General features: G+C 44.8%; 1 protein-coding gene across 1 annotated transcript in view; it reads left to right on the forward strand.

The window, feature by feature from the left end:
* OLFML1 (olfactomedin like 1) overlaps window positions 3,063-12,308 on the forward strand; it is a 31,850-nt gene continuing 22,604 nt past the window's right edge. Inside the window, exons 1-2 of the mRNA XM_005689730.3 lie at window positions 3,063-3,719; window positions 6,649-6,937. Coding sequence (XP_005689787.1) covers window positions 3,591-3,719; window positions 6,649-6,937 — 418 coding nt within the window. The 5' untranslated portion in view covers window positions 3,063-3,590. The remainder of the gene's footprint in view (window positions 3,720-6,648; window positions 6,938-12,308) is intronic.

Here is a 12,308-nt window from a genome sequence, read left to right on the forward strand (position 1 = left end):
GGCAATTTGATCTCTGGTTCCTCTGCCTTTTCCAAAACCAACTTGAACATCTGGAAGTTCACAGTTCATGTATTGCTGAAGCCTGGCTTGGAGAATTTTGAGCATTACTTTACTAGCTTGTGAGATGAGTGCAATTGTGTGGTAGTTTGAGCATTCTTTTGCATTGCCTGTCTTTGGGATTGGAATGAAAACTAACATTTTCCAGTCCTGTGGTCACTGCTGAATTTTCCAAAGTTGCTGGCATATTGAGTGTAGCCCTTTCACAGCATTGTCTTTCAGGATTTGAAATAGCTCAACTGGAATTCCATCACCTCTACTAGCTTTGTTCATAGTGATGCTTTCTAAGGCCCACTTGACTTCACATTCCAGGATGTCTGGCTCTAGGTGAGTGATCACACCATCATGATTATCTTGGTTGTGAAGTTCTTTTTTGTATAGTTCTTCTGTATTCTTGCCACCTCTTCTTAATATCTTCTGCTTCTGTTAGGTCCATACCATTTCTGTCTTTTATCGAGCCCATCTTTGCATGAAATGTTCCCTTCGTATCTCTAATTTTCTTGAAGAGATCTCTAGTCTTTCCCATTCTGTTCTTTTCTTCTATTTTTTTGCATTGATCGCTGAAGAAGGCTTTCTTATCTCTTCTTGCTATTCTTTGGAACTCTGCATTCAGATGCTGATATCTTTCCTTTTCTCCTTTGCTTTTCACTTCTCTTCTTTTCACAGCTATTTGTAAGGCCTCCTCAGACAGCCATTTTGCTTTTTTGCATTTCTTTTCCATGGGGATGGTCTTGATCCCTGTCTCCTGTACAATGTCACGAACCTCTGTCCATAGTTCATCAGGCACTCTATCTATCAGATCTAGTCCCTTAAATCTATTTCTCACTTCCACTGTATAATCATAAGGGATTTTATTGAGGTCATACCTAAATGGTCTAGTAGTTTTCCCTACTTTCTTCAATTTAAGTGTGAATTTGGCAATAAGGAATTCATGATCTGAGCCACAGTCAGCTCCTGGTCTTGTTTTTGTTGACTGTATAGAGCTTCTCCATCTTTGGCTGCAAAGAATATAATCTATCTGATTCCGGTGTTGACCATCTGGTGATGTCCATGTGTAGAGTCTTCTCTTATGTTGTTGGAAGAGGGTGTTTGCTATGACCAGTGCATTTGATCTCTGTTTGTTTCCAAGGCAAACCATTCAATATCACAGTTATCCAAGTCTATGCCCAAACCAGTAACGCTGAAGAAGCTGAAGTTGAACGGTTCTATGAAGACCTACAAGACCTTTTAGAACTAACACCCAAAAAAGATATCCTTTTCATTATAGCGGACTGGAATGCAAAAGTAGGAAGTCAAGAAACACCTGGAGTAAAAGGTAAATTTGGCCTTGGAATATGGAATGAAGCAGGGCAAAGACTAATAGAGTTTTGCCAAGAAAATGCACTGGTCATAGCGAACACCCTCTTCCATGCTCAGTCTTGTCTAACTCTTTATGGCCCCATGGACTGTAGCCCATCAGGCTCCTCTGTCCATAGAATTTCCCAGGCAAAATTACTGGAGTGAGCTGCCATTTTCTACTCCAGGGGGTCCTCCCAACCAGGGATCAAACCCACATCTCTTTCATTTCCTGCATTGGCAGGCAGATTCTTTACCACTGTGCCATCTGGAAAGCCCCTAGTATTGAATGTATGAAAGTGAAGTTGCTTAGTCGTGTCCGACTCTTTGCGACCCTGTGGACTGTAGCCTACCAGGCTTTTCCGTCCATGGGATTCTCTAGGCAAGAATACTGGAGTAGGTTACCATTTCCTTCTCCAGTTGAATGTATACTTCATGATAAAAATAATGTAACCATGCTATAGAAAACCAAGAAAAAGTGTATCCCAAGAAAATGCCACTTCCTAAAAATTGTGTTTCACCTCCACTGGATCTTATCCATTTTAGTTCACTATCTCCCAGTTAGGAGTTGAGGCATTCATCAAGAAAATCAACCAGAGCACTGTTGGCATAAAACTTTATTTTAAAAAGGCAGGCATGAGAGTTTTCCAAAAGAGCCTTCTTACTTGGGGAAGGAGGCTGAGCCAGCAGTATTTTTATGAGAATTTAAGAGGAAGGGTCAGCAGAGTTTCACCTATTTCAGAGAATTTCTTTGCCTCTTGATGTCCACAGAGAATTTGTTCTAGGACCAGCCCATTCCCCGCCCTGCATCCCAAAGACACCAAAATCCCACAGTACTCACATCCTTTATATGACGTGACTTAGTACCCTTACATCCGCAGTCACAGGGGCCTGAACATCGTCAAAGATAATTCTTAGAAATAGGGATTGTCCTTAAGGATGAGGAACCGTTGTCTGCGATGATACCAAGAGGGTGAGGAGGGACAGTTAGGCGCTAAAGTCACTTGAAGGAGAGGTAGAGGAACAACCAATGGGAACAAGGACATGCAGGGGCCACGCAGGAAAATTCTTTAAGTGTCACTTGCAGGGATCAAATACAAACCCAGGTCTTCTGACTCCTGGTCAGAGTTCTTTTCACTTCTCATAGATGCCCAACCTTCTCCACTTTGGTTGGTGATTGAGAAAGAACCATGAGTATCCTGGACCCAACCACAGAAGGAGAGGTTAAAATAAGTAGGCCTCAACAGAAAAGGCAAAAAATCGGAAGATTTTACTGCTTGGTACTAAGAATGCGAGTTGAATCCTTTGTATGGCTGGCTTGTTCCTTCCGGTGAAGGGAATTCTGCTACTGGAGAGAGAAAAAACTCAAGGACCTCCTCACTAAGGAGTTCCATTCCTGATGGTTTGGCTCTGAAAGTGCCCCTGTATCAGTAACTGTTTGGTTCTTAATGAAAATCTTCTGAGCTTGAGTTTCAGGTTCCTCAGCTATCTCCCTGGGTGCCTAGGCCTGTGGCCCATTGGAGCTCTCTTCCCCAAGGGGTAATGGGGCCTGTGCCCTGTCTGCTTGAAGACAGACGTGTAAGAGAGCTTTCTTTTTTTTCCCTTGCTGTGCCTTTAAGAGCTGCAGGAATGCAAAGAGAGTCTGGAGGCGGGGTGGGGTCTCCCAACAGGATTTCTGGGAAAAGGATCTCGGGAATTTTGGCCAGAAACTAAAATGAGAGTCCAGCTCTGAGAAGTTGGGGGTGGTGTGTATGGGGTCAGGGCTGTGATTGGACTGCACAGTTCTCTAGGGAGGAGGAAAGCAAAAGTAAAAAGAAAAGAGCAGGGGAGAGGGGAGAAATCCTCCCGGCCCCCTCCCCACCCCATGCACACTCACCCATGCCTGAAGAGGGGGCAGCCACTATCTGCAGAGGGTCCCCATGTGTCAAAGGTGATGGCAGCAGATGCTGGACCCAGGGAACCCTCTACCCCGAGTTGGCCTGCAAGGCCTCCGGGGACGGACTTGCCAACAGCTGGACTTGATCACCAGTTTGCAAAGTGAGATCACGCATCAGAGGGAGTAACCAGCAGAGTTTGCTGTCCGCCTGTTTTTGGAGGATTTTCTTAGCAGCGGCTAAAAAGCAGGAGACCACCACCGGGACCCTTGAGTCTCCTTCGGGAAGCAGCAGCAGGGATTCCCACCCTGGGTGGTTTGCAGGATGATGCTGGCTCTTAGGCGAGCTTGCATTTTCAGGGCTGTGGTCTTCATGGCCTTCCTGCCCCCGCCGCCACGCGCCCAGGACCCGGCCATGGTGCACTATATCTATCAGCGCTTTCAAGTCTTAGAGGTAGGTGGCATCCATGCCCCTGACCCAGGGAACCTGCCTCCCAGAAGTCACTTTATCTTACCCACACTTCCCTACCTACTGGGATGTGTTTCTCCAGATAGTGAATGATAAGATTGCTAAGGGTACACTGAATATTTTTCATTGTCTAGTGGTTTCTTGAACAGGGCTTTCCTCTGTTGCCTGATTTGGCAGTTTCTCTCATTTGTAAAATGGGGCCATTAATAGAATTTACCTCTTACTAATATTCAGAAGATTTAATGGATTAATTCCTACTTAGAACCTTGCCTGGCATGATGGTAAATGTCTAAAATGTTATTATTCAATTGCTCAGTTTTTAAATAGGAAAATTAAACATTTTGGTCACTTTTTCTTCATGTTTTACTATATCAGGAGGATAGCACATTTTCGTTTTCTTTGTGTCTTTTAATGGTGAGACTTTAGGTCACTGTAAATAGTCATGATATTGGCTTACTGAGAAGCTTGTGCTTCTTTTGCTGAACTAGATTTGATTTTAGAAATGAGCAGGATTCAGCAGTGTTCAACAGAGAGGAAGTTCCGGGGCCTTTTTCCCAAGCGTTGTAGCTGCCACTTCATTAAAATTTGCAAAACCCAACATTTTTGCAGCAGGGACAGACTCCCTGGGGCAAATGTAACCCACTGTCCTAACCTTTAACACACACGGGCATTGACATCAGCTATTTCTTATGTCCCGCCTTGCTTTTGTACAAGTTACATTTTGATAAATGATTTTCCTTCTCTGAAAGGTATTTAGTTTCTATATTCCTGAAAACTCTTTAAGTCCAAACTATTTGGTTGCAGTCAGGGTAGAACACTTCCTCAGAGCAGGCTGCACTGGGTTTCTGAGGTCCGGTGAGCCGAGGCCTGGGAGCCACAGATGGAATGTTCCCAGGCCAATGGCCTCTTGCTGCTGCCTCACTGGTTCTCTCCTCAGAGACCTTCCCGATCTCACTTTCTCCCGTGTGCGAGAATTATGCTCACCTGTGGTCCCTCTTCATTTACCACAGACCCGCCTTGGGATTCAGGGCGAGTCTCATCCCTGCAAGCTTTCCACAAGACTTGAGTCTGCCTGCAGACGAGGGTATTGAGTACAGATGGATACTTTCATAGCTATGAAGGTGGAGTGAAAAGAAGAGGGTATGATTTATGTAGGTCTTCCCACCCTGACTGTGGTGACCTTAGGAGGAAGCCAAGGCCCAGGTGGCTCCACTGTTGGCCAGGCAAACACGTGCAAAGTGATGCGATCCCACATCCAGGGGTTTGTGTGGGGTGGGGGTGGGGTAAGAATAAAAGAGGATAGATGTAGACAATTTCTCTCTCCTCTCTCTCTTTCCCTCTCATCCTCTCTGTTTCTGTCTCTGTTTCTCTCTCTCTCCCTCTCACACACCTCTCTCTCTCTCAATCTCTCTTTCATTCTTCAGTGAACAGTCTTACATCCTGCTGTTTAAAGTACATATTTTTACAGCTTTTGTGGAGAGCATTTTGGTAAACCACCAAATGGTCTTTAAGTATACATCCTGACCCAGAAACCCATCCCATTTCCATCCTTCATTCACTTATTCCTTTTTTTAAATATATTTTTTAAGTTAATTCTTTTTGGCTGCTGGATCTTTGTTGCTTTGCACGGCTTTTCTCTAGTTGCAGCAAGTGGGGACCACTCTTCATTGCCATGCTCAGGCTTCTCATTGTGGTGGCTTCTCTTGTAGAGCCAGGCTCAAAGAGAGCAGCCCTCAGTACTTGCAGCATGTGGCTCGGTAGTTGCGGCTCCAGGGCCCTGGCGAGCAGGCTCAATAGTTGTGGCACACGGGCGAGGTTGCTCCACGGCATGTGGAATCTTCCTGGATCAAGGATTGAACCTGTGTCCCTGCAATGGCAGGCAGACTCCTAACCACTGGACCACCAGGGAAGGCCCCTTAACTTATTCTTTTATTCAGTAAGTTCATATTAAGTGTGACTATGTGCCAGGTGCTGAGCAGGTGCTGAGGGTGGAGCTCACATCTGGAAATGTATCCTAAGAAAATAATCAGAGAAGCACAAATACGTAAAGACAAAGATTTTCTTCACCATGTTTGAGTGGCGGATCATTGAAAACTATGTAAATGTTCATTATGTTTATGTGTATGTCAGTCGCCCAGTCACGTCTGACTCTGCGACCCCATGGACTGTAGCTCACCAGGCTCCTCTGTCCATGGGATCCTCCAGGCAAGAATACTAGAGTGGGTTGCCATTTCCTTCTCTAGGGGATCTTCCCATCCCAGGGATCAAACCCGGGTCTCCCATATTGCAGGCAGATTCTTTACCATATAAGCCACCAGGGAAGCCCAAAAGTTCATTAGAAAGAGTCTAATGAAATAGATAATGGGATATCAATTAAATGGAATTGTGTTATTAAAATTATGGTATGCTGCTGCTGCTAAGTCGCTTCAGTCTTGGCCGACTCTGTGCGACCCCAGAGACGGCAGCCCACCAGGCTCCCCCATCCCTGGGATTCTCCAGGCAAGAACACTGGAGTGGGTTGCCATTTCCTTCTCCAGTGCATGAAAGTGAAAAGTGAAAGTGAAGTCGCTCAGTCGTGTCCGACTCCTAGTGACCTAAATATATATTAATTGGTTTTGAAATATGTTCACAATATATCAGCAAATTTAAAATGTTATACAACACACATGTAGCAAAATCACATTAACATATGTTTATATGTGTATGACTAAATGCATAGGAAAACCTAAAGATTTGTACACTAAAGTGTCAATAGTTCTTTGAGTTAAGGAATTATGGGTGATTTTTTTTTTAATTTCACCCCCTTTTAACTGTTTGTATTTTATAAGTCTATTTCTATGAATAAGAGCTATTGACATTACTTGGGCAATTTAAATAACTGGAAATAATTTGAGAATTTATTTTCTGACTGAAGCAAGGACTGCAGAAATGTACCCAAGCAACAAGAGCGTACATTCAAGATTTCCAAGAGTTCTCGAAAAACATATCCGTTATGTTGGGACGATGTCACACCTACACAAGTGAGTACAAGAGTGCAGTACACAACCTGGCGCTGAGAGTGGAGCGCGCCCAGCGGGAGCTCGACTACCTGGAGTACCTGCGGGAGGCCGACGTGTGTGCAGAGTCAGAGGACAAGGCGCTGGCAGAGAAGCTGGTCCAAGAAGCCGAGGAAGAGCAGAGGGTCCGGACGCTACTAAACGCAAGTAAGAGAACTCCATCTTTACCACCCCTTCTGGGGACTTTCAGAACACAGACCTCACACAGGTAGGGAGACTGACCAAGTAAGAACTGGGTGTGTGCTCTTGTGGGCACGTGCTGGGAGAGAAATCTTATCAAGGAACAGGTATCCAAAGGAAAATGTATTCTCAGAAAGCAGCTTTCCCGTTTCCAGAGAGTTCCTAAAACCTCCATAGAAGCTCAGGGCGATGGTGTCAGAAGTCAACCCAGGGAAGGGCTTAGTTTGGTAGAGGTGTGTGGTCCCATCCTTCCATGGAGAGTGGCAGGTTGGTGGATTCTCTCAGGGCCCTGGGAGCTGGGAGAGTGTGCCAAGAAGCAAAATAAAATTGGAAATGGCAACAGCCAATCCTCAGGGCCAAGGACTACAGTGAATTATTATTGTTTGTGCTGTTGGGATGCTGATATATTCAAGATATTTGTCTCCAATCTTAGGATCCATCAGAATCACTTCCAGACCATTAAGAATAAGGATTAGGAGCTCAAATGATAATAAAAAGTATCAAGCAACAAAAACATAAATGAGAAGGAAAATTTCCTGTGCATGAGTCCATCTCATTAAAAACAATGAGGGAGACAAGTCCGTGCCTCAGAGGCTGTTTTCTGAGATGTTTTCAATGAAAATAGGAAAACTTTATGTGCTAACTATGCCTGCCCCAAATAGAACATTCCATCAGGTAAACAAGATATAAGCAGCTGAATGCCATCTTTAGGCCAAGCGTTTCATGTATCTTTTCCATGTAATCCTTGTAAAAGCTTCTTTGGTCATTTATAAGAAAGATCTTCCAAAATGAGGTGACTTCTGATCTGAGTTTTGAACACAGTAGTTAGAGAAAGATGAGCAGAGGCCGCGTCAAGCAAGAGTGGCAACAGATCAAAAGCAAGTAGCACTTCCACACATAGATCTGCAGGGACGGCTGAGTGGAAGCTGTGTGGGGCAGGAGAGTGCCGGGGAGCAAGGCTGAAGGGTCAGTAGCACCCAGATAGTGAAAGGCCTTGCTTGCTAAGTCCAGACGGTTGAACGTGACTAAAGAAACTATTGAGAACCATTGAACAATTTTTGAGGGCTGTTTAAGATTTTCTTTTCTTTTTCTAAAAAATTTTATTATTGGAGTTCAATTGCTTTACAATGTTGTCTTGGTTTCTAGTGTACAACATGAAAGAATCAGCTATATGTTCTGTTCAGTTCATTTCAGTCGTGTCCGACTCTTTGAGACCCCATGGACTGAAGCACTCCAGGCCTCCCTGTCCATCACCAACTCCTGGAGTTTACTCAAACTCATCTCCATTGAGTCAGTGATGCCATCCAACCACCTCATCCTCTGTCGTCCCCTTCTCCTCCCAGGTGGAGACTCTTTCCCAGCATCAGAGTCTTTTCAAATGAATCAATTGCATCAGTCCTTCCAATGAATATTCTGGACTGATTTCCTTTAGGATGGACTGGTTGGATCTCCTTTCAGTCCAAGGGACTCTCAAGAGTCTTCTCCAAAACCACAGTTCAAAAGCGTCAATTCTTCGGTGCACAGCTTTCTTTATAGTCCAGCTCTCTCATCCATACATGACCACTGGAAAAACTATAGCCTTGACTAGACGGACCTTTGTTGGCAAAGAAATGTCCCTGCTTTTCAATATGCTATCTAGGTTCGTCATAACTTTCCTTCCAAGGAGTAAGCATCTTTTAATTTCATGGCTGCAGTCACCATCTGCAGTGATTTTGGAACCCTCCCCCCCAAAAAAAATCTGTCACTGTTTCCACTGTTTCCCCATCTATTGCCCATGAAGTGATGGGACCAGATGCCATGATCTTAGTTTTCTGAATGTTGAGCTTTAAGCCAACTTTTTCCACTCTCCACTTTCACACTCATAAAGAGGCTTTTTAGTTCTTTGCTTTCTGCCATAAGGATGGCCATCTGCATATCTGAAGTTATTGGTATTTCTTCCAGCAATCTTGATTCCAGCTTGTGCTTCATCCAGCCTAGTGTTTCTCATGATGTACTCTGCATATAAGTTAAATAAGCAGGGTGACAATATACAGCCTTAATGTGCTCTTTTCCCAATTTGGAACCAGTCTGTTGTTCCATGTCCAGTTCTAACTGTTGCTTCCTGACCTGCACACAGATTTCTCAAGAGGCAGGTCAGGTGGTCTGGTATTCCCATCTCTTTCAGAATTTTCCACAGTTTATTGTGATCCACACAGTCAAAGGCTTTGGCATAGTCAATAAGGCAGAAGTAGATGTTTTTCTGGGACTCTTGGTTTTTCAGTAATCCAATGGATGTTGGCAATTTGATCTCTGGTTCCTCTGCCTTTCCTAAAACCAGCTTGAACATCTCAAAGTTCAAGGTTCACATATTGCTGAAGCCTGGCTTGGAGAATTTTGAGCATTACTATACTAGCGTGTGAGATGAGTGCAATTGTGCGGTAGTTTGAGCATTCTTTGGCATTGTCTTTCTTTGGGATTGGAATGAAAACTGACCTTTTCCAGTCCTGTGGGCACTGCTGAGTTTTCCAAATTTGCTGGCATATTGAGTGCAGCACTTTCACAGCGTCATCTTTCAGGATTTGAAATAGCTCAACTGGTATTCCATCACCTCCACTAGCTTTGTTCGTAGTGATGCTTCCTAAGGCCCACTTGACTTCACATTCCAAGATGTCTGGCTCTAGGTGTGAGTGGTCATACCATCATGATTATCTGGGTCCTGAAGATCTTTTTTGTACAGTTCTTCTGTGTATTCTTGCCACCTCTTCTTAATATCTTCTGCTTCTGCTATGTCCATACCATTTCTGTCCTATATGTATGTGTATGTATTTGTGTATATACATATGTGTTTATATATATATATATACATATACATATATATACCCTCCCTCTTAAGCCTCCCTCCACTATTGAGCAATTGTAAGCAGAGCCATGAGAGGCAGGAACAGGGCAAGACTAGAGAGAGGACACTAATCTGGGCAATGCTGCAGCAAATGGACAACAAGTGATCGTCTCTGCATGAAGTGTCAGTGGGGTGGAGAAGGACAGATGGGTTGGAGCGTCATTGAATGTTGGCATATGCATGGCTTTGTGACTGATAATTGAATGTGAAAAATAAGTGAGAAGGGTAAGTCCAAGATGCTTCCTAGGTTTGGAGCTTAGGCCATTGGGTGGTTGGTCTGAAATATGTTGAGACAGGAAACCCAGGAGACATTTTGGAGCACTTACTACTTCACTCTTTTTTGGGTTTTTTTCCTGGAGCACTTTTTACTCTGAGGTCTTTTGGTTCATTTATTTGCTTGCTGTTCATTTTATGCCTCCCCATCTCATATAAGAGCCTGGATCCTGTGTTTCACGTTCAGTGTTGAGTCCCAGAGCCTAGGGTAGTGTCTATGTTCAACAAATATTTGTCAGTAACGAAGTGAACAAATGAATGAATGGGCAGAGGGACTGTTCGCACGGGCAGAGGAGTTATTAGGTTTTGATAGAAAAAAGAACATCTTATCTGAGAGTCAGAAGACAGAGAGGAGACTGCCTCATCTACAAGAAGAAGCACTTGGTCAAGCTGGTCAAGTGAGTGTCCTTTTCAGCCTTGTCTCGAGATGAACCTCCTCCTTCTGAGAGGAAGCGTGCGTGCATGCTAAGTCACTTCAGTCAGGTCCACTTCTGTGACTCTATGGACTATAGTCCTCCAGGCTCCTCTGTCCATGGGATTCTCCAGGCAAGAATACTGGGGTGGGTTGCCATTTCCTCCTCCAGGGGATCTTCCCAGCTCAGGGATCAAACCTGCGTCTCTTAAATCTCCTGCATTGGCACACAGGTTCTAGCACCATCTGGGAATACTCTGAAAGGGAACAGTTGAGGGTAAACATGGGTTGAGGGATTAGGCGAAAGGGTAAGGATGAGCCAGTGGAAAATGAACAGCTCCCAGAAAGCTGACCAGGAGGGAAGAGTGGCTGCTAATGTAGCCTGAGCTAGAATGTGCCTGAACTTTCATGCCGAGGGTCAGGGAGGACCCCAAGCTGAATCATGGTGCTGGATTGGATCCCTGAGACACTCTAAACCCCTCAGACCTTGAGGTGGCCCCTTTCTACTCCACCTAGAGCTCAACAGAGGTCCTGAGTCTGGACTTTCTGTTTTTATAATCCTTGTCCTTTGCCTCATCCCTCACACCCTGGATGCCTAAAATATCCCCTCTCTCAGCTCCATGGTGAGTGAAAACTCTTTCAACTTTTTAGGAATTGCTGCAGCCATGCCCATTGCCTTGGGAGCCCTCTTTTAATGATCTGTCTGTTTATGATTCAATAAGCACTTTTTGCCCCTACTCTTGGGTGGGCCCTGTGCTCATAGCAGGGACAAAGGAGCAAGCGGAAACACACCCGTGTCCTGCTCTGGCTTTCTCACTGCGTCTCTTGCCTCTGGTCTTACCTCCTGCTGCCGTCTGCTGTTACGTGCATCTTCCCAAAACACACACATGCTCTCACTCCTTGGTGTAGACTGTTTTTGTTGTTTGTTATCAATTATCATCGGCAACAAAAAATCCCCTCAAATGGCAGCATTTTAGATGGGGAAGGCCCATCACAAAGTGGCCTGAGCTGATGCCCCTCTTCTTCCCCATAACTCACCCACATGCAGTAGCAATTTTTGTACATATATATATATAGGGTTGGAGAAGGCAATGGCACCCCACTCCAGTACTCTTGGCTGGAAAATCCCATGGATGGAGGAGCCCGGTAGGCTGCAGTCCATGGGATCGCGAAGAGTCAGACATGACTGAGCAACTTCACTTTGACTTTTCACTTTCATATATAGGATAGCCATTCCCTTCTCAAGGGGATTTCCTCAACCCAGGGATTGAACCTGGGTCTCCTGCAGTGCTGGCAGATTCTTTACTGTCTGAGCCCCCAGGGGAACCCTGGTGGGGAAGCCACTCTAATATATATAATAATTATATATATATATTATACATATAATATATATATAATTTTTTCTGCCCACCCTTCATGACTCAAAATTGCTGTGGATTCTCCAAGAACATTTCTGGGGCCCCCACCAGACGGGTTGGCCCCTAGTGCTCCTAGAGCAGGTCGTTCAGTCTTCTGAGGCAGCACTAACACTCAGCTACACACACCTGTGTGTATTTGACACCTCAACCAGACTGTGCACATACCTGACGTCTTCATTGCTGTACTCACAGATCCAGGGTCAGGACCTGCCAAGGAGCAGTCTGTAAACATTGTCTGTAGAAGAGATGCTGATGGCGGTGCCCCTCAGAGCTTGGTTTAGGGAAAGATGTAAACAATCCCAACTGTGTGGTTAGTGCTCTGGCCTACTGTTTGCAGAGGCTCTGTGCCCAGGGATG

Source organism: Capra hircus, chromosome 15, assembly GCF_001704415.2.
Source record: "Capra hircus breed San Clemente chromosome 15, ASM170441v1, whole genome shotgun sequence".
In the NCBI taxonomy this organism is placed as follows: Eukaryota; Metazoa; Chordata; class Mammalia; order Artiodactyla; family Bovidae; genus Capra; species Capra hircus.